We start from the raw sequence: 21,612 nt of genomic DNA, 5'->3' as shown, positions 1-21,612 counted from the left end.
TTGAAAACATTCCTGGGTAACAAGACGCTGTCAAAGGAGTGACACATTATATAAACTCCAAAGTATAAAGCAATAGCTTTGGCTGATTGCTTGTAAGAAACTTCTGGGTGGCCTATTGCTTCTAAGTTAGTAAAGACCATCAATATAGTTTTAATGAACCTTGACAATGAACCTTGTTTGTTTATTTATTTATATGCTATGCTGAGAATGGGAACCCAGTGCTTCACACATGCTGGGCAAGTGCTGTATCACTGAGCCACAACCCCTGCCCCCAGAACTACAGTATTGATATTCTTAACCAGAAGACAAAATGTCATGAAATAATTAAAATATAGTAAGACAAAAAGGAGCATTTGGTATCCTCATCATTTCTGTTTTTTGTTGTTGTTGTTGTTTGTTTGTTTGTTTTTTATTTGGTACTGGGAATTGAACTCAAGGGCACTCAGTCACTCAGTCACTAAAAATATATTGTATTTTACTTAGAGACAGGGTCTCACTGAGTTGCTTAGTGCCTCGCTAAATTGCTAAGGCTGGCTTTGAACTCATGATCCTCCTGTCTCTGCTTCCTGAGATGCTGGGATTATAGGCATGTGGCACCACACCCAGCCTCATCATTTTTTTAACCTACAAATTTTACTCTCTGGATTTTGTAACTGGCTTGTATGGTACTTGCAAGTCCAAGTGAACAGAGGTGGCCACCAGTTGGATGCACAGTTTTTATTTCAGAATTTTTCTCACAGACTGAACACATGTGAGAAAAACCAACCAACCAACAGCACCGCTCAGATGTACCACCTGCTCAAAGTATATGAGGCTCTTGCCATCCCAGTGGCTCTGAGGAGCCTTGCTCCTGGCCCCTCACCTCCTTCTCATCCTTCCAGTTGGACAGCTTACAACTTGAACAACCAGAAAAACAACAAAACCCAACAGAGGCTACAGAACCCCTCTGAGGTGTCATTATTGAAACATGATAGTGCAGAATCAATCTTCAGAGGTTAAGGAGGAAGTTTTTTAATAAAAAGTATAATGACTAGGTTGGACATTTTAGAAAAAACTAACTTTAAAAGGAAAGCATCAATGCATTTATAATCCCAGCTACTCAGGAGGCTGAGGCAGGATGATTGAAGGTTGACTGCCCACTTGGGAAATTTAGCAAGACCCCCAACTCAAAAAAAAAAAAAAATGTATAAGAGGACAGCATGAATTCAGTTTTGCATTGGCTTGGAGTTTGGAATTCTTCCTCTGGTTCCTATTGTTTGAGTATTGTCCTTATTAATAACACTTAGCTTTGTCTCCCCCACAGTGATAATGACAGGAAATGCTGAGAGTGCTGTGACAACCACTTTGCATGGAGCCTTCCTGCTGGGGAAGGTGTGTGTGTGTGTGTGTGTGTGTGCACGCTCCTGTGTCTTGTTTAAGACAGAGGAAATATAGACACCTGGCAGCAATGGAAACTGGGATTCCCCAGTCCTCAGCCTAAGGCCAGTGTAGACTGTCTACTTGTATTTTTAAAAATCAGACAGGACCAAAGTGTAAGAAAAAAACTGTTTGCACGCTCAATATGACTATCTTTGGAATTCTTCATTATTTCACAAAATACAAAGCTCAGACGTGAACGTCTACATCCACCACAAAATAGAATCAAATAAGTGGTTAGCACACAAACATAATGATCTTTTTCATTTTTAAAAATATAAATAACAATGTTCAAGGTTTTGCAAGTTTCTTCTCAATGTGTGTCTTTTTAAGGCTGTCGCAGACCCTTCATCAATGGTACTTGCACCCTGCCGTCAGGGTACCCTGCCCACCAGCACGAAAGGCCACTGTGGATACATTCCTGAGGGTGACACACTGATCTATGTCACCTCAGCCGGTTAAAACCTAAACGAGCAATCAACACCCTCCAACCAGTCCTCACAGTTTCATTAACTTTCTTTCTACTACAAAGTAACAATTGAAAGGGGGAAAGTTTCCAGCAGCATTCAAGCTCTCAAAAGATGAATCATGAAGGGCAAGAAGGAAAAACCAGGCTTCTTCCTGAATAGAACTTTCTTCCTCTTATCCAGGAAAGCCCCAATAACCCATGTAGTTTATACAGTGGTTTGTACTGAAACTTTTTTTTTTTTTTAGATTAAATAGTGTTGAGAGAAGCCGGGATCTTTTGGTGGGGTATTTTAGGAGAGGTTAAAGTGGAGAGGTTAATGTTGGAAAAATGCCACTGAAAGTACATCCCCCAACAGGAGTCGTTTCGCTGGTGAGGTCTGGAGGCAGAGCCAGGGCCCCGGTCTTGGGAGTGAAGTCCGAGGGCAGACTCTCCAGCAGACACTTGACCTGCTCTTGGCCCAGTTTTATCTTGTCGTCCAGCTTCCGCTGCTCGATGAGGAGTGTCGACTTCATTTTCACGAAGTGCTGGTAATCCTGGAGTTGCTCCTCCGAGAGGTAATTGGCCAGGATGTCCAGCACCACTCGCTCCCTGCGATCCAGGTTCTCCTTGAGCTCCCGGGCATCCTCGTGCTGCCCAGCCAGCATCTTCCTTTTCTCGTTCAGAGAGCTCTGCCAGGGCAAAACGGACAGATCAGCAAAGGGCACAGGGAAGGAAGAAAAGAGCCAAGCTCCCTGAAAGGCAACCTTCGCAGGACGGCAAAATAAAGTTTCTACTTCAGTTGTTCGGTTTTTATTTCAATTGTTGTTAGGAAAATAATGTTTTGAAAATCAACTTCTCACCCCTAGGCTGTACATTACATAGCTCTCTCCCTTGTACAGTGGTTTGGTAGCTTCAGGTTGAGAGGGGAACATTAGATGGCTGGGGTAATGACCTGACTTTCTGGCCATGGGCTTTAAAGGGCAATCAGCAAGGTACCTTGAGTGCCAGAGTGTTTCTCAAGTGTGGCTGCTAGGTCAGCAGCAGCAGCAGCACCTGGAAACTTGTTAGAAATGCAAATTTGCAGCCTCAATTTCACCTGCTGAATCAAAAACTGTGGGGGTGGCCCAGAAGATTTTTTTTTTTTTTGTACCAAGGATTAAACTCAGGGGTACTCTGAGCCACATCCCCAGCCCTATTTTTTTGTATCTTATTTGGAGATACAAAACTCAGTCTCACTGAGATGCTTAGTGCCTTGCCTTTGCTGAGGCTGGCTTTGAACTCACAATCCTCCTGTCTCAGCCTCCAGAGCTGCGCTGCTGGAATTACAGGTGTGTGCCATCGCACCTGGCATAGCCCAGAAGTTTTGTTTTAACAGGATTTCATAGTGGTATTTTGAAAATTTTTTAAAGTTTGAGAACCTCTCCCTCATCCACAATGACAACTGGGCTATTATATTTCCCATCTCTAAAGAAATCAGTTTTGATTTTTTTTTTCAGGTTTCTTTTTCAGGCCTCTAGAAAGAAAATGAGAGAAATCCATCAAGGATATTGATTTCATATTCTAAGACTTTCTTGCACAAGCGCAAAGGTAGGGTAACACACTTTATTGTCTTTCTTTTGGTACTGAGGATTGAATCCAGAGGTGCTCCACCACTGAGTTACATCCCCAGCCCTTTTTATTTTGAGACAGGACTTTGCTAAATTGTTGAGGTTGGCCTCAAACTTGTAATCCTCCCGAGCAGCTGGAATTATAGGTGTGTGCCACCACAACTAGCAGTAGCATACCTCATCAGAGCTAAATATGCTTTGTAAAAATCTTTTTTTTTTTGTATCAAGGTATCAAGGCTTTAACCCAGAGGTACTTAACCACTGAGCCACATCCCCAGTCCTTTTAAAATATTTTAGAGACAGGGTCTTCCTAAGTTGCTTATGGTCTTGCTAAATTGCTGAGGCTGGCTTTGAACTTGTGATCCTCCTGCTTCAGCCTCCTGAGCCACTGGGATTACAGGCATGCACCACCACACCCAGCCTATAAAAATCTTTAATGTGCTTTTCTTTTCTTTTTAAAAATCTAACAAACTGACATGAACGTTGTTTTTAAATTTTAAAAAATTAGAATTTATTCTTTCAGGCTGTTCAGACCAAAATGATTGAGAAAAATTAAAATGTAAATTAGTCAAGAAATAAGATCAGTTAAATATCCTTCAGTACCAATTAGCTTATTTAGGATTATCAGAGGCTCATGTGTATTTGCCCTAAATCCTCCTAAACAGCCTGTCAGATCTTACATAATAATGCCTGGCGGGGAAAGGTACAAAGTTAAAAGTTTTATCTTATAAATATCTTTTCTCCACCCAGAAAACAACCCCAAGGCGTCAAACTTGGTTTCTTAATAAAAACCGATGCTGATGTAGTATGGGAAGGATCCAGGGAGACCACACAGAAAGCATGTAAGCTCAGAGTGCGTGACACAGAACATCTGGTGCATTTATCCAATGAGATCGATACTGCTGTTACCTGTCCTCTTCCTTCCAGACCTGGGTATGGTGGAGACACCCCAGTGCACCCTCAAAATGCCTAACAGTTTTGTTGTCTCTATTTATTAAATGTCAATATCTATCATCTTGCTTTTATCTTATTCTAGAAAGAAAGGGAGGAGGAGGTGGGTGAGGGAATCTCAGCAGTCTCTGACCTTAAGTGTCAGCCTCATCACATCTTGGCATGGAAGATGCTATCTTCTACCTTGGTCATCTATTCCCTCCTAGCTCCAAAGTGATTTTATCATCATCTTTTTCTGGGCGGGGAGGCGGGGGTAACCAGGGATTGAACCTAGAGGTGCTTAACTATGAACCCAGGGGTGCTTAACTACTGAGCCACATCCTCAGATCTTTTTATTTTTTTGAGACAGGGTTTTGCTAAGTTTGGAGGCTGGCTTTGAACCTGCAATCCTCCTGCCTCAGCCTCCAGAGCCACTGGGATTACAGGTGTGTGCTGGTGCACCTGGCTCTATTTTATCTTCTTGAGAGAAGGGATCCTGTCTAATAGCACCGCTCTTACGTTTGTGTGCTCACAGGAAAAACTTGCTGAACTGAGTTGCTAGGCCACATACCCTTTCTTCATTACTAGCGTCTTCACCAAGGCCGCTAAGGACGTTCTCTACACGGGCCAGGCGCCCCGAGAGGGAGAGCAGCAGGTTCACCACCTTGTCCAGGTCCCCTATGAACATCTTGTACTTGTCAAACTCATTGGGCTTGCAGAGCTCACTGATCACAGCCTCCACCTCTTCTCCCAAAGCATTATTAAGCTTGATGTCCATGAGCAGACTCCCCTTGGCTTCCTGGAGCGTCTCCAGCTTGTGGGTGAGGCTTTCAATAAGCTCAGCCTGTAATGACAAAGAGACAGCGAACATCACCAGCAGCAGTCAAAGTGAGGAGGAGGATTCACATCTTCCAGCCACAGCTTCTCTTTTCTCCAAGGCTCAGCAGAATGCACCCCTGCTCTATAAGGCCCACTCCTGGACAGCAGGCCATAATATTCTTTCCTTCCCTTGAATGTCTACAACGGTTTTCCCTGAACCCATTCAGTCCCAAGGGCCAGCACCTGCCTACACATGGCCTGATCATGTTTTTCCCCTGTGTCATGTCGTGTACCACTCTGCTTTACCAACTGGTTTGTTAACTAATATTTAAAAGTCCTTTCAAGACAGGTTTTCAACTGATTCAACAATACTGTGGATAGGTGGGCAGGTAGGGCAGACATTCTTCTTGATTTACAAATAAAGAAGTCAAGGGTCAGAGGACTGAAGAAACTTGTTCCGGGTTGAGAGAGGAGTGGACTGTTAGTCACAGTCACCATGTGCAGAGCAATTACTATAAGCCCATGCACCAAGAAAAACTAAGCTGATTATCTCACCTAGTCTCTCCCCACTGTAGGACTCTTATCCACACACAACAAGTGGGGATACGAGACTGAGGTGAAGCAATGTTCTAAGACACATGCACCAGCGGGCAGGGCCAACCTGAGTGCCGGCCAGCCTGACTTGGGGGCCCACCCTCGTGCGATCATCAGAAATACTGCATGGGGACCTTTTCCAGCATCAGCCATTTGTTCTTTTTACATCACCTCACTGTCTCTCCTTATCAGAGCATTGACAACCTAATTCTAAATTTCAATACTTACGAAACAGGGCTGCACAAATAGTATATATGTAACTGAAGGAATGAAGTCAACGCCTTAGCGGTTTCAACTCTGAGTTCATTTACATTAAATGTCTTCTACTTTGCTGCAACAGAAATTAAACTCTATGGTTTTTGTCATTAGCCTTTCATCTTTCTCTTAGCCTAAGGCGACCACATGGAAAAAGAATACAGTCCTTTCTTCTAAATTTATTGATCACTAAAAGATTTCTAGCTTAAAACACAACACTTAAAGGCCAAATTACGTGGCTCCAATTAAAAGCCTGGTTAAAAATCAAGGTACAACCTTTGAGTTGGAATATATCTTCATTTTAAAGGATTGGGGTAACAACAAAGAAAAAGATATCAGTATTTCTGTCTAGCAGAATTGAAGGGTTCGGACAACTTTTTTTTTTTTTTCTACTATTGCTTCACCACAGAGGGCCATCAGGAATACAGTGACAGTGCTACAGGGAAATATTTGTTTCTCCACAATCTGCCCATCTTAAACCTGAACCTCCAGAGGTTCCTCAATGTTAGGTTCACAATATCTCTGAAATGTCCAACTTCTGGTTTGAATGGTGACATCCCAAGGCCCTCTTAACCTGCCTAATTCCAAAGGCCTATAAAATTCACCCCTGCTACACCATCTTGTGGGTTATAGTCTTTGTCTTAACAAACCAGGGAAAGCCAAAGACAATTTTAGTAGGAAAAAAATGTCCAGTGTATAAGCATTTTACTCCTCCTCTGAAGACTGAGCCCAGAAAAATGCAGTCGGAAGAGAATGATGTCTAATGTTAATTGTTTAATTTTCCTTATTGTCTCCTGGAAAATGCCATTGTTTTCCCCAAAAGCACTGCTGGCTGGCAGCTATGGTACCTGCCTGCAAGACAGCATGGCAGGTACCACCATTAAAATGCCTGGCAAGGTATGACGACCCTTTGTTGTGATAAGTTCATATTGAGAGAAGAGCAAGGATCGGGAAGGAAAGCAGTGGGGAAAACCAACCTTGCTCAACGTTCTCACTGGACAGGAACAAAGCAAGTCAAATGTCACTGTTCCTGTTTTTCAGACAGGCAATGAGAGTGGCTGCCATAAGAGGCCACATGAGGGCAGCCCTAGAGTTTTTAATCTTGTAGGGTCCGGCTCCCAGGCTTGTCACGCTAACATTACCAGGTGATACCTTCTCCTAGAAAATTGGGCTACCAAACTCAAAGAGGTAGTTCACTGAGCAAAACATTACTCCGCTCAGAAAAGGCCTTTTGCTCATTCAAATCTTCAGCATGTTTCAACCCCACATCTTGAGAAATAAAATTTCTAGAAAATGCTTTTTTAAAAAACCCCTGAATTGTAGAAAGAAAAGACAACAGTCTCATGATCTCCATTATTCCTCTAAACATTTATGACTTCTTTTTGAAATGAACATTGCATGTCATTCTTGGAAGGAGGTCAAAGCACTTTTAATAGTTTAATTGATGTCATTTAAAAAATTCTCATTTTGGCTCACAGAGGCTGGTAGTTTAAGGGACAAATGTGATGATTAACAATTTGCACATGAACAGAACCACGAGGACAAGTAGTTTGGCCTCACATGTAAGAGGGTCAGGGCCAAGGATGTAGCTCATTAGTAGAGCGTTTGCCTAGAATGCAGAAGACCCTGGGTTCAATCCCCAGCACTGTAAAAACACAAAGTCATTGGGATGAGTGGTGAATAGAGGGGAGAACTCATTCTCCTGAGATCTGCTGACCTTGGCTCAACTCTATCAGGCTCCCAAGAGATCGGCATGTTCAATGCTCTAGGATGGTCAAAAGGACCTGCCACCGTGGACAGCAACTGGAGGTCAGGCTAGTCTAATCTACTAGGTCTTTCCCTTCCAGAACTGGTTTTGGTTTTCAAAGACATCAATGCTGAGTAGAATCCTAAAATGTGTCACAGGAACCTGCTGTATATTCCACGGTCTAAAGAACAGAAGGAAAAAACATGTCCAGGAGTGGTATGGGGAGGCTTCTGATGGGAAAAACCAGTCTACATTCTGTTGAGGATGATTTGCTGGGCTGCCATGCAGTATCTCACAGCTCAGCCATGGACACTAAAACAGGGTAACTATGAGGGCATCTCTGTCATTTCTGGGACTATTGCATATTTGGATGGTATTTGAAAAAGAATTTTTTTCCCACCAAGCTCTTAAATGTGCAAATTTGGGTTAGAAATATGCAACAAAGAGGACAAAAAGGGAAAGTTGATTGTACTACAGTCATTTCTTTGCTAGGCAGATCTCTTAAAAACAAAACACTAAGCAGAAATCACTGTGAGGGATAGGAAAACAGGTGTGTGTGTGTGTGTGTGTGTGTGTGTGTGTGTGTGCATGTGTCAATAACACCCTAGTCTCTCAGGAGCTACTTAATTTGTAAAATCATTGACATTTGTCCATTTAGCTTCTCCTCTGGCATAAACTGTTAACTCAGCCTGCATGAGATGCTATTTATAAGGGTTCTTTCTCTAAATATAGTTTAACAGACCCTCCCTCCTACCTCCCCATCTGCAAGCAGAAATATCCTGCTGGGCCCTCCCCTCCTTCCTCACAGCTTCAGGACGAGCACAGACTATGAGTCAGAGACAGGCTCAGACATAAAGCTCACCATGAGGCAAGGTACTTGACTTCTGTGTCTCAGTGATCCACAGCAAGGGGATAACACCTAAGACTAATAATAATGTTGTATTGAGCTTTTTCTCCATGCCAGACACTGTTCAATTGTTTTTCTCTTCAGTTACTACTTACAATAACCTGATGAGACAGGTACTATTATCATCCCCATTTTTCTGATGAGCAAAATGAGGCAGGTAGAGGTTACTGAACTTGTCCAAGTCCCTACAGTTAGAACAGACTTAACCTGTAACAGGTTGTCTGGCTCCAGGATTCATACTTTTAATCATTACATTAAAAACAGTTCATAGGAACACTAGGGTCAAGCAAAATAAGGCACTTTAGAAAAGTATCATTCATATTCAAGGTTGGGGTGTGTGTGTGCCGTCATAAAATCAGGCACCATCTGAAGGACGCACAGCACTTGCTTGGGTAGCCATCTTGAGGGGAAGACCCAGCTTCTCTCTCTGCTTGGGGACTCGTGCCCATGGTATGCCAGCAACGTCACTACCAACACATTTGGCTTCTGTGGACACTCTTCACTCAAATGAGAATAACATAGGAAGATTGGGCAAGTGGCTGGGGTATGGAACCAGAGTGGAACTGAGGTGATGACGAGGGCTAGGTAAAGCCATTTCTACCTCGTGGGCTGTGGTGTTGGATTTAAGTGGGAAGATCCAGGCTGCGGCACGTTATTGCTGCCCTTGGCGGAATTCCATCAGAGAGAGTCAGGGCAGTGTCTGTCCCTGGGACAGCAACGGGATCAAACCTGCTTCCCATGCAGAGTGACCTGATCAGAGTGCAAAGATCATGGGGACTTGACTGCCATTTCCAATATTCCCTAGCACATTCTCTGCCCCAAAACGTTCTTTACCACATTTTTCTTGGGAAGGCTTGTGACCAGAATGTCATCTTATCCATAGGCTCTTGGTTCCAGTTATCAGAATTCTTTCTGATAACAGACTAGAATGGATAACATACTAGAAACAATATTAAATCTCTTCAACTAAACTCATCTCCCTCCCCAAAGTGGTCTCCTTGCTTTCTCTGTTCCAGTTATGACCTCCACCTAGGCCTGGAGCTGGGGAATCATCCTTGACTCTTTCCTCTCTTCATCCCCCACATCTAATCTGTCACCAGGTTCTGCCTGTTTTTACTTCTTTTTCTCTATTTTTGATCAATTCCTCTGTCTCTCACTGCTATTACTGCACTGTCCTGAGATTATCATCATTTCTGTATCATGACCCTGGCCAACAGAAATGATCCAATCTAAAGGACATAAAAAAAGAAAAATGAGCAGAGCTTCTGGGACTTGTTGGTCAATATAAAAAGGTCTAATATTGTGTCACTGGACTGGGAGAGGAGAAGAGAGGTTAAGGTGTAAAAATATATAAAGACATAGAGGCTGAAAACCTCCCAAATTTGGTGGAAGATAAAAATTTATAGAATCAAGAAGTTCAGCACATTCCAAACAGGATCAACTCAAGAAAATCAGGTCCATACAGATCATAATCAAACTACCAAAAGCCAAAGAAAACACCCATTGCATATAGAAGCAAATATTTAAATAACTGTACATTTCTCAATGGAAAGCAAGAAGAATATGAACAGTATGGAACAACCTTTTTAAAGTGTTGAAACTAAAATTTCAACTCAGAATTCCATATCCAGTGAAAATGTCAAGAGTGAAGCTATAGTTTTTACTGAGTTTCATGCTTAGAAATATCTTAGGCTTTTGATAACTTTAAATATTAGATAATGAATTATTATTTTACAAAAGGTAGAAGCCTATACTTTGCCTCAGAATACTGACCAAGCATCAATTTTTAAGCCACTATTAGGAAAAGCTTGTTACATGTTAGGAAGAAAATTGCTTTTTTTTTTTTTTTAATATACCAGGATTGAACCCAGGGGCACTTAACTACTAAGTCAAATCCCCAGCCCTTTTTGTATTTTATTTAGAGATAGGGTCTCACTAAATGCTAAGGCTGGCTTTGAACTCTTGATCCTCCTGCCTTAGCCTCCTGACTACTTGGATTACAGGTATGTGCCACCACCCCCAGCAGAGAAAATTGCATTTTGAACTTAATGCTGAACACATTAATAGATTCCTTCAATACTATCATTATTTAAAGCTCATTTTGTTTCCAAATCAGATGTTAAGTGATACTAATGGAAATTCTATTACACATTTATAAACTTGTAGTTCTTTAAAACAAACACAAAACTGATAGCAGAGTTCTCCACTGCCACAGGATAAAATCTGAACTTCAGCATTTTACACAAAATCTTGTGTGATCTCCATGACGTTCTGGCCCCTGTGGATCCTGAGGGCCTCGTCATCTACCATTTATGTGGACTTTATTATTTTTCCACATTACCTGAAGTATCTTTTCTGCACTATCTACCTGCATGCTTCTCTGTGCTTTTTTATCTATCTCTCTGGGGTCTCCTAGTGCTTTTCCCTTGGTCTTAAATGACCCCTTTCTCTTGTCCTGACTCACTCTGACACATTCTTTAACACTGAGCTTGGGTTTTATTTCCTCCAGGGAGCCTCCCTTGATTCCACCCTCTGGATTAGGTCCTGTTTCTCTGGGCTTCCCTACAATGGTACATCCATCCATCAGAAGACCCATAATACTGCACCAGTCCAAAGGCTCCATCACTGAAGGAAGAAGAAACCAAAATACCTCTGATGGTTGTTAGGACCCTCCCCAACGAAATATCCTATTCTCATCCTTCTCCCTCCCTGTAGGACCAGATAAACCCAAGGGGCAAGTTTCTATCTTTCTGGTGCTATGGGTGAAGAGAAAGAACAATTGTGAGTTGCTTTTCCTCGTAAGTAGCTGGTTTAGGAAAACTAAGTGCTCTCCAGCCCCCTTGGCAACAAGATGCCGGCTTACAACAAGCATCTTAACGTGGAAAACACAAGATGCATCAACACTGCCTCTCTGGATGGCATCACCTTAAGAATCTCTCTGCTGAGAACAGGATAGGAGCATCCTGCCGTCTTGTATCTTAGAGCCTAAACAGCATGTTAGTGTATGTTAGTTACTTTGTCCCCACAACTGCCATGTGAGGAATCACCATCACTGTTTCATAAGGAACACTGAGGGTCAAAAAGAGTCAAGCTACTTGCTTAACTTTATTAAACCCCAGTCATTTTACCTGTGATCTTTCACAGTGTACTTTTGACGTTTTTCTTGGTACAATCCAACGCCGGGGTTCTGCCCTTTCTCATGTCATTCAGCAAGCATGCATTTTGTACATACTAGGTGTAAGGCCTGGATTATGGGCCTGTTTGGGAGACAGCTTCTCCCTGGTGCCCCTCCGTACCCTGGGAGTGGGATTTTGTCTTCTGAAGCCTGATGCTTCATTTGAAGGCACGGTAAATGACTTGAAGCTCCTCGGGCCTCAAATGGCTGATACTACTGTCCTGATATTTTTGGATTAAAATGGGATTTAATTGGTTTTATGTTCAGACTCTGGGTCTAGTTAATTATACTCAGACGATCTCCATTTTAGCTCAGTTCCAGGGCTGTGAGGGTTAGAGACAGCTGACTTTGGAGCAGTTTTTAGCAGGTTCTGGGGTCAAACAGACTTAAGGTTAAAATCTGACTCTACTATTATGAACTGTGTGACCCCAGCACTCAAGTTCTTTAATTCTGACTATTTTAGTGTAAAATATGCCAATACAGGAGGAGTCAGTGGGATTTAGTATAAATAAGGAATATATGCAGCACTGTGTAAAAGATAAATAAGTAAAAATAAATAACACAGTTCATACCTGAAACATAGTGTTATTACTTGTTTCCTGTGAGGACGAATTAATACATTATTTTTTCATATTCTTAGTCTAAAAATACTTTTTGCCACCTCATCCTCAGAGTGAGAGGGTGATAATAAAGTGATGAAAAAGCAGCTAAAACAAAATTAAAATGGGAGAAAAGCAACAAGTCACCTGCCACACTGTTACTGTAATGTAGGTGTGTCTACATGTAGAAAATAAGACAACAAAAATGTCTGTAAAATGTTTGGCTGAAGATGTCATGGCAACCTGCTGCATCTAATAGTGTTTAGATAGCTTCTTCTTTGGGATAAACACAGACCAACTGGGATAAACACAGACTAAGAGTAAAGTGGGTTTTTTTCCAACCCCAGGATCCATAAAATGGAGGTGCTCTGCAGAGAGGGAGACACCAGGAGATAAGCAATAAAGCCAGGACTGAGAGGGATAAACGCCAATGTCTGCACGCCCAGCCTCAACCCACAGGGCTGGAGCAGCAAGGGGAAGAATACATGGACCCAAGTGCTTCTTAAATCCCTCCTGCCCTGGGGTCCATATCCTGTTTTGGTTCATTTCCAACAGATTACCAAGCGGGCTTGGGATACATATTGTGGAATAAATGAAATAAAATCACATGAGAGAGTTTCTCCTGGAATGAGGGCAACTAAACACCATCCTCCAAAGAAGCAAGCTCTGAGTGTCCTTTGGCAGCACACAGGTCTGAGATGTGAGGAGAGCAGCAGGCCTGGTGGAAGGCAGCCTCTCTGGGGTCATAGGCAAAGCGGAACGGCAACAACTCTCTTTCCTACAGACACAGCCCAGCTTAGATCTCCATGGCAGGTGGGAAGACCACAGCAACAGCATGGTCATTTTAAAAATGTCTGACATTTAAAATTTCTGTAGGAGTACCAAATGCTAACAAGTACATTCCAATCCCGTGCTTTCAAGTTCTTCATTAAGGTATTGCAAACAGAGTTGGGAATAGACAAACAAAGGTTAATGTTACTTTTTCTCAGAAGTGTCTTTCAACAATTGGATTCTCTTTTCCTAAACAAATTTTACAGATTTTTCTAGCTATCTTTTTGACCATCAAATATAAAATGAAAATTACTCAGACTGCTGAGATCCCTGTGCTAGTCTAGGAGGCTGGAGACCGAGGTCCCAGTCTACTTCTGAGACTTTTAAGAAATAACTTCATTCCTCTAAGCATCACTCTTGTCATATGTTAAAATGAAAATGACAGTAGCTGACCTATCATGCCTACCTGCAGGAAAGCTGTGAAAAAATTGGTTCAAGTGCCATGCAAATCCAAAGTCTAATAGTGGTTTTGGTAAAATCTGATGATATGACAGATTCCTTGACCTCCTGCCCTACTGGCCAGTAGCCCTGCTAATTATAAGGACCTTGACAATCTTTCTGGGGAAGAAGAACAAGGGTAACCTCATTCTTTATTTACCTTTTTTTCATTGACATCCATCTGCTCCTCTTCCTCAGCCACCTCCTCTGGCATATCTTTGATTTTGTTCAGAAGCTCAGCCTTGGCAGCAGACACACTGTAGTAGGCAGAGCAGTTGACCAATGTGCCCACCATTTCCTTGTCTTCACTCCTGGACCATAAAGAACACAAAGTACAGCTGCACTTAGCACAAACTTCATCACCAAAAATGGTCTGTCTATTCATAAATATGTAAAAAGTTCTATTTGGTTTCCTCCCTGGAGATCAGGATAAATTAGTAGTTTTTACAAATGCATGAAGCCAGGCAAATCCAGAATGGAAAAACCATGGAAGGCCATACTGGGGATGGAGTGGAAGTCAGGACTGTGGCCTTGCCAGAACCCTCTGGCAAGTCATTTTACCTCTTTGTATGCTGGGAGCCATTAGCCAAGTAGGTATGACAATTTCCTTGCCAGCGTACCCCATGTTGCTTAGTGGAAGGACTCGAGGAAATAGGACATTTTGCAGTGACATTGCATCTAAGGTGACCTTGCTCAAGGACCAAGGCGGATCCGAGTTTAGGGCGTTCATGGTTTAGGTTCCAGGTTTAAGGTTTAAGGTTATTCCTGCTGGGAATAGGGCGTATCCTGCTGCCTGAGTTCCCCTTGAGTTCTCACGGGATTCAGACAGTATTTTTGGGGAGACAGAAGCCCAGTGGGGGTGGATTTGGGCAGAGAGCGTGGATTTCCCCAGAACGTGATTGAAGACGGCTGGTGTGAATTCGGGAATAAAGAGTTGCTGTTTGAATCTACAAGCTGTGTGGTGGCTCGTGCATTTGTGCCCAGCCAGACTGCGGCATTTGTACGTTTCTCCTTTTATAATAAATATAGGAAAAATGTTGCCTGCTTCATAGAAAGACAATGCACAGCCATGGCTTAACTGCTATGGAATAATTTTCAAGATGCTGCATAAGTCCTAGGTTTTAGGTTAGTTATCTCCTACTTTTCTTTTGTTACCTATAACCTTTCTGATACCCACTGTACTGTTGCTTAGACACTTAAAAGTTTTCCTCTTCAGTCTGATACCCCAGGTGAGCCTGGGAAATCCGGAGCTTATCAATCCCCAGAGAAATAATATAGAATGTAAAATCTACTCATTAATTATGCAATGGGGCAGGTTTGGGGAAGTCCTTGAAGGTTGTAGGAAAAACTAGGAACTGACAGACCTGATTTCTAATGTATCATCTTTTGTTGTAATCAGGTTGCCTTTCAAGAGTTCAGATCCTACCCACCTAATAAATGACTCTAAGTTAGGTTCTCTTGGAGAGGAATTTTCATTACTTCATTTCACAATAGCTTCATTCTACTATGGAATAAAGAACCACAAAAATAAATAATACTTACTGGTTTCCTGCTTGATGATTACCCTCTGAGCAACACATCTACATTTAATCCAGTTGGTTAAAAAATAGGAAAAAGGTCTTCGACAATATTTGTTTTAAACTTTTATGAGAGAATCCATTGTGTCTGTCACATGTGGGCTTCTCAGGAATCTGATTAAAACTCACAACAGGACAATGCTCATTTTCACCAGAAGATGGCGTCTGCCATCCTTTTGACATCTCCAGAGCATCTCAGGGCTGCAAATGCTTCAAGACCATTTCACTTTTAAATAGACACATGTTCGTGATGGCAATACTTTTCTAAGGATGTATTTCTAAATTACTTTGGTCTTTTTTTTACAGTGAGTGATCAAATAACAGAATGAACCGAGTATAACCACATGTGATGAACTGATTGGCACAGCCACCAAAAATTCATCTTTGGGGCCCCCCGGCATCCAGTGGATTGCCCTGTTGCAAGTGCTCAGTAATGTCTGCTGAACACAGGAGCCTGGGTAAACCACCTCACCTTAGTCTCTGTACCCACGTATCAAAAAGAAGAGGTTGGGCCAAGTGACCATAAGATCTTGAATCAGGAGAGCCTTTGATAACAAAACAGCTTGTAAGTACTACATAGCTCTTTCCTCTCTCCCTCCCCTAAAAAATAAAACATGGCGTTCCCATTAGTAAGTTAGTTAGGATCAGCTATAAATTTCTAAAATGCAAGTCCAAATTGGGATGAAATGTCTGTTTTTATTTAGTCTAGAAACTGCTAAATGCTGAGTCTCAGTCTGTTGATCCACATAGTTTTCACTGAAAATTAAAAAGAAAATAAAAACCACTCTAAATCATTCTCATTGTAGTCCTTTAAGGAAATCACACATGCAAGAAAATATCCAGGAGAAATCAAAAGAAAAAGAAACACAGAGTGTTCTTTCACTGTGGCAGGGAGACATGCCAGACCAGTCAAAATGTGCCTCAGGGAGATGTAGGAGCAGAGGCTAAGGGGCTAAGCAAATTCAGAAGAGTGAGTCCTATGTGGACCTTTCTTGATTTTCAGGATTTGAGCAAATACTCACCCTAATGCCTCAAAGGGGAATGTTTAGTGTAGTAAATGGATCTATTTCTCTAGGCTCACGTGCTTTTTAGAAAGACCACGTTCAACCTCAGCCTCGGGTGGCCTCAGCCATGCCCATACTTGTACTTGCTTCTTTCTCAGAACCGAGTCCCAGAGGCCTCTCTGCAAGAACAACTCTGAGAGAATGGGCACCTGCGCATTCTCTGAGTTAAGGGCACTGGGTCAATGCTAAGGGCTGAGTTCAAGTCCAGGGATCATCCCTCACATAGTCTATGCCTTAGTGGAGAATGGCCTTAATTCCTCTGAGCTTCGGTTTCCTCATTTTTGAATCAGAAATAAAACTGGCAGGTTTTATTTCGGAAAGTTCTTATGAAGATTAAATGAGATAATGCTTAAATAAAGAAATTGATGCAATGCTTGATACAGGGGTATTAATGACGATTGTTATTACTATTGCTATCATTTGTGTTGTTGTTGGGCCTCTGTCCCACATCTGAATCCCCAGGCTGAGATGGAACGTCAGGGATCTGAGATGGGATGTGTTAGGGATGTATGGAAGTAGGAAACATCAGGTAAGCATCCCTAGACTAATCACCCCACAATAGGAGATTAATTGTTTCTCTAGGCCATTTCCAGGGACTTACCTCTTGCCTTCATGTCCTGGGCAGTTGACAGCTCTCTGCATGACCTTCCTCTTTATGCTGTTTTCCTTCAGCAAGTTAACATCTCGGGGAAATAAACCTTCCATCAGGTCCATAGTTGTCTTCATTCTGGAGTCTGGATCCAAAATGTCTGCCAGAGATTTGTCTTGGTGGATAATTTCCTTGGCCAGAGCCTCAGTTCTGATGTCTTCTGAGGTCTTCTGAGGATCAGAACTACCTTTCTTTTCTAAACCCTGAGTTACACTGACTGGTTCATGCATGAGGCTTTGGGTTCGGCTGGGAGGTGGCTGCCCCGGGCTTGGCTGCTTTCCAAGAGATCCAGCAAGTTGAGGCTGAAGACTCATGAAGGAGGGAGGGTTGGACTTGTTGGTCTCTGAGCCTCTGACAGAAGTCTGGGGTCTGGAAGCCAGGATCTGACCACCTACCAGAGGGAGTGCATCAGGCATGTGTCTTTCCCTTGCAGTTGTCACCTTGGAAAATTTGCTGTCGCTGTAAGTATATGGGTGGGGGGGGGGGAGAATGGCAAGAGAAGAGTCAACAGAGTGTGGAGGAAGAGCGAGGGAGAGGCTTTCTGCCTCAGGGCTGCAGCTTCCCATATTAGGAGTGGGGTGAAGCGTCACTTTTCTGAGGTTATCCTCCCCCAAACCATGGGGCTCTAAAGGACCTTCTCCCAAGTACAGCAGTAGGTTCCAGAAAGGCTGTCATCTCCTGAGGGAGACGGATTCAGTAGGAATTCAATGTTGGGCAATGTTGCTATTATATTCCAGAGCTTTCTAAAAGGCTGAGGTGAAGAGGAGGTAGTGGTAGTAAGTCATTTCTGTGGTGTTCAGAGGATGCTACCCTCGTTTTGTATTTGGGGATTCTGAGAGATCGCTTGTCTTAGGGCCTATGTATTGGGAATGCTCCTTCCCTGCTCTGGCAGTGAGTGAGCAGCAGCTAGAGGGAATGCATGAAGGCAGAGGGGAGCTGAGCGGGGTCAGGGCTGAAGGACTGGCATCTGTGAGATGCCCTTGTGTTCCTATTGGTAGTGGCCTGGGGCAAGAGGAGGTTTTACCTCAGCATCACTGACCTTTAGTTCTATTCTTTTTGTTTTTATTTTTGGTACCAGGAGGGGTTGAACCCAAGGGATGTTTAACCGCTGAGCCACATCTCCTAAGGGTCTTGCTAAGTTGCTGAGGCTGGCCTTGAACTTAGGATCCTCTTGCCTCAGCCTCCAGAGTGCTGCAATCAGAGGTGTGTGCCACCGTACCCAGCTTAGCTCTATTTTTTATTCCTTTCTGTGGACATGGGTTACCTCTGGACAGAGCAGCTGCCTCCACACTGTGTGTGTGTGTCTAAGCATGGAAAGTAAGCCTGCTTAGTTTGGGGGTTCAGTATCAGAAGACACCCTTACATTCAGACAGAAGCCATACTGTTCAATGTTCATCTATCCGTTAAAAAAAAAAAAAGTGGTATTTTGCCTTCTATACACCTTCCTAATTTGTCTTATTTAACTGACTCAGAACTCAGCCAGGGAAGGGGAATGGGCTTTATTTAGACCCCTTCAACCTATTACACTCATGGAAGTGAAATGTGCCCCCTGGGTTTTGGCTTTCATTTTCACTACTCATCCCTTGGTATCCAATAAACAAGAGCATAACTACCACACAAGGACAACAAATAAGGCAGTTCTGCCAACTCATGAGCTGAGTTTGTATGAAAATATCTCCATCCCAGGGTGCTCCTGAGGCCAACAGAAGGATCTACAAAACCTGGACATGAGAACCTTCTATTAATGAAGGAAACCCTCTTCCTCCTCAGCCAAAGGCTTGCCTTACCCAGAGGCCACTCTCACCTGCTGCTGGAACCCTCTTGAGCCTCGCTGTCCAGCGCCGCCTCATGCACAGCTTGGGGAGGAGGTGGGGGGAAGTCATCCGAGCATTTCACTGGGGTTTCCTGGCTCGGTGGAGGGGGTGGGGGTGGGGGAAGAGCTTCAGATGTAGGGCTAGAGGTGGCTGTGGGGCGCAAGTCCTTCACAAACACTTCGTCATCATAGTCTTCCCGAGGTGGTGGGGAGGCCTGAAGGACCGACTCGGATATTCGGAGAGAGATCCTCCCTGGAGTGTCTGGGTCAGAAGTGCTGCATGAACTTGAAAGACTAGGCTGCTTTTTATAGTGCTTCAGGTTTGCAAACTCAGGCGAGGAGGCTTCCTCAGGAAGGCTGTCCTCTCTGACCGTGTGGGCCCATTTTACTCGGGAAGGTGGTGGCCGCTGAGGCAGGGAGACTCTCTTCCATGCTCCCTCTTCTACCCCATGTTCTGGGATGTTGAACTCACAGCTTCTTGGACTGGAAGGCTGGGTCAGGGTGTGACCATTGCTTCTGTGGGTGACCACAGGGACATAGGGAGGAACAGGCTGTCGACCTGCCTGCCCATCCCTTGCAGTCTGCTGATCAGTGGCAAGCTGTGAGCAGCAGCTAGAGGGAATGGATGGAGGCAGAGGGGAGCTGAGCGGGGTCAGGGCTGAAGGGCTGGCATCTATGAGATGCCCTTGTGTTCCTACTGGTAGTGGCCTGGGGCAAGACATTCTGCTGGCTTGCCTTGGGTGGTCCAGGGCTCCAGGACACTCATTAGCAATTGAGGAACCACCAGTTGCTTTGCAGCCTGAGCCACCCCAACGAGCGGTAGGATGGTGAATTGACAATGGCATCTCTTCTCGGCCTCTTTCTGAATAACTGAGTGATCTGCAACGGGGGTAAACACGAGGGTTACAGCTCTGAATACTGAGCCCAAGATTCGTTATACAGACAAGAAATACATTTGATGGGAAGAACTCCCCCCCACCCCCCAATAAGAAGCTGCATACTTCTTCCTGTGGCTGCTTGTAAACAGAACCAGGCTGAAGTATCAGACAGGCATAAGCCCCAACAGGAACACGTGTGGAACAGCCTGCGTTCATGGCATCTCCTGTTATGAACCCTTCCTCACGCCCCGCTGCCTGCACACATACACACACAAGGTGGCCTTGGAGCACAGGCTGCAGGACATCAAGGGAAATACGTGGTACACTTCTTCAGCTCCTTTTAGGACTACTTTGAGAAACAGCTGCTGGAGCCGGGGGAAAAAGGTTGCTGCCTCATTCTCTCCCAGGAGGACCCCAAGGAAGAGGTCTGCCTGGAGAGCACCTGCACGGGCTGCTGGACTTGAAGGTTTTATTTATAACTGCCCCTGAATCTCCTAGTGTTTTCATTTCCTAAGATGAAAAATAAAAAGGAGAGGAGAGCCTCACCTAAGGAGCTACTAAGCATTACCTCTGGAAACAAAGACTGACATAATAAGCAAGCATGGTGCATGGTGATTTAAACTTTCTGAATAACTGAGTGATCTGCAACGGGGTAAACACAAGGGTTACAGCTCTGAATACTGAGCCCAAGATTCTACCCCATACTGAGCCCAAGATTCTAGCTGCCACAGAAAACCCAACAATTCCAGATACATTCGTTACTGTGTATGAAGGAAGAGACAAAATGGAGTCTGCAGCACTGCCTGCCTGTGAGGCAAAAGTTACTGTGAGGATAAGAAAGAAAGCTCCAGCACATCCATCGTTTGTGAATTCCATATCTGTATTTCCCTGACTGGCTCTGCAAGGAAATCTGGAGAGCAGATGGCACTTTTCATTTCACAGATTTGACTCCTATGAGGAGCAGTGCCTCCGTCCCATATCAGACCACATCAGAGCAGTGGTACGGGGTCTGCCACAAAACCACGTGTCAGGCGAGGATAATGCAGCATATGGAAGGGAAAGACCGCAAAGACCAAATTAGCTCTTCTCAAGCCTTTTTTCTTTGTTATAGATGCAGATGGTTGAATAAAGAGTCCATCTCTCTCTCAGATGCAAGCCCCCCTTTCCATCACAGACCCCTTCAAGAAGATAGTTTATCAGGAACCCCTCTACACCTAAGATGAGCTATTCTGCTCTTCACATGACATTATCCTTTAAAGGTCCTGTCTAATGAACTTTGCTTTCAGTTTATGTTTGAGCTTAGTTTGTGTTAACTCTGGTTCACAAAAGTTATATATTTTATTTGTTTATTTTTATGGTATTAAGGACTGAACCCTGGGCCTCAGTACTATTGAGCTACACTCCCAGCACTTTTTACTTTTTTATTTTGAGGTAGGGTCTCACTAAATTGCCAAGCCTGGCCTACCAGATTGAGATCATTTTGCCTCACTCTCCTAAATAGTTGGGATTACAGGTGTGTGCCATTGTGCCCAGATTATAGTTGTGTTTTTGAAGATAATAGTTACCACGATTCTTCATGATAATTGCTGTTTTTTTCTCAGGGACAAATTCTATGGTTAAAAAAAAGATTTTGCCCAAGTCCCTTTTATCATCAGGTGTGAAGGGGCTTAGATAAAATCTTTTGATCCATATCCATGAATCCTAATATTCAAGAATGAATTTTGAGAGCAAGATTTTCACATTAAAAAATATTTTTTTTATTATGGTAAAAACTACAATATAAATTTTCAACTTTGGCATTTTTAAGTATACAGTTCAGTAGTGTTAAATATGTTCATGAGCTGAGGGTATAAGTGGTAGAGTGC

The 21,612-nt window shown here is 43.4% G+C and overlaps 1 protein-coding gene across 2 annotated transcripts in view; it reads right to left on the bottom strand.

The window, feature by feature from the left end:
• Positions 1 to 271: 271 nt before the first annotated feature.
• Shroom3 (shroom family member 3) overlaps positions 272 to 21,612 on the bottom strand; it is a 108,456-nt gene continuing 87,115 nt past the window's right edge. The window contains exons 6-10 of one of the 2 annotated variants that reach the window (XM_071614349.1): positions 18,861 to 19,748; positions 17,009 to 17,515; positions 13,927 to 14,077; positions 4,973 to 5,245; positions 272 to 2,553 (exon numbers count right to left, since the gene is read on the bottom strand). In XM_071614349.1, coding sequence (XP_071470450.1) covers positions 2,185 to 2,553; positions 4,973 to 5,245; positions 13,927 to 14,077; positions 17,009 to 17,515; positions 18,861 to 19,748 — 2,188 coding nt within the window. In that variant the 3' untranslated portion in view covers positions 272 to 2,184. Of the gene's footprint in view, positions 2,554 to 4,972; positions 5,246 to 13,926; positions 14,078 to 15,735; positions 16,100 to 17,008; positions 17,516 to 18,860; positions 19,749 to 21,612 lie in introns of those variants that run through there. The other variant, XM_071614350.1, reaches the window with a different exon arrangement.

Source organism: Marmota flaviventris, chromosome 7, assembly GCF_047511675.1.
Source record: "Marmota flaviventris isolate mMarFla1 chromosome 7, mMarFla1.hap1, whole genome shotgun sequence".
Lineage (NCBI taxonomy): Eukaryota > Metazoa > Chordata > Mammalia > Rodentia > Sciuridae > Marmota > Marmota flaviventris.
This window is presented reverse-complemented; position numbering and strand designations above follow the sequence as displayed.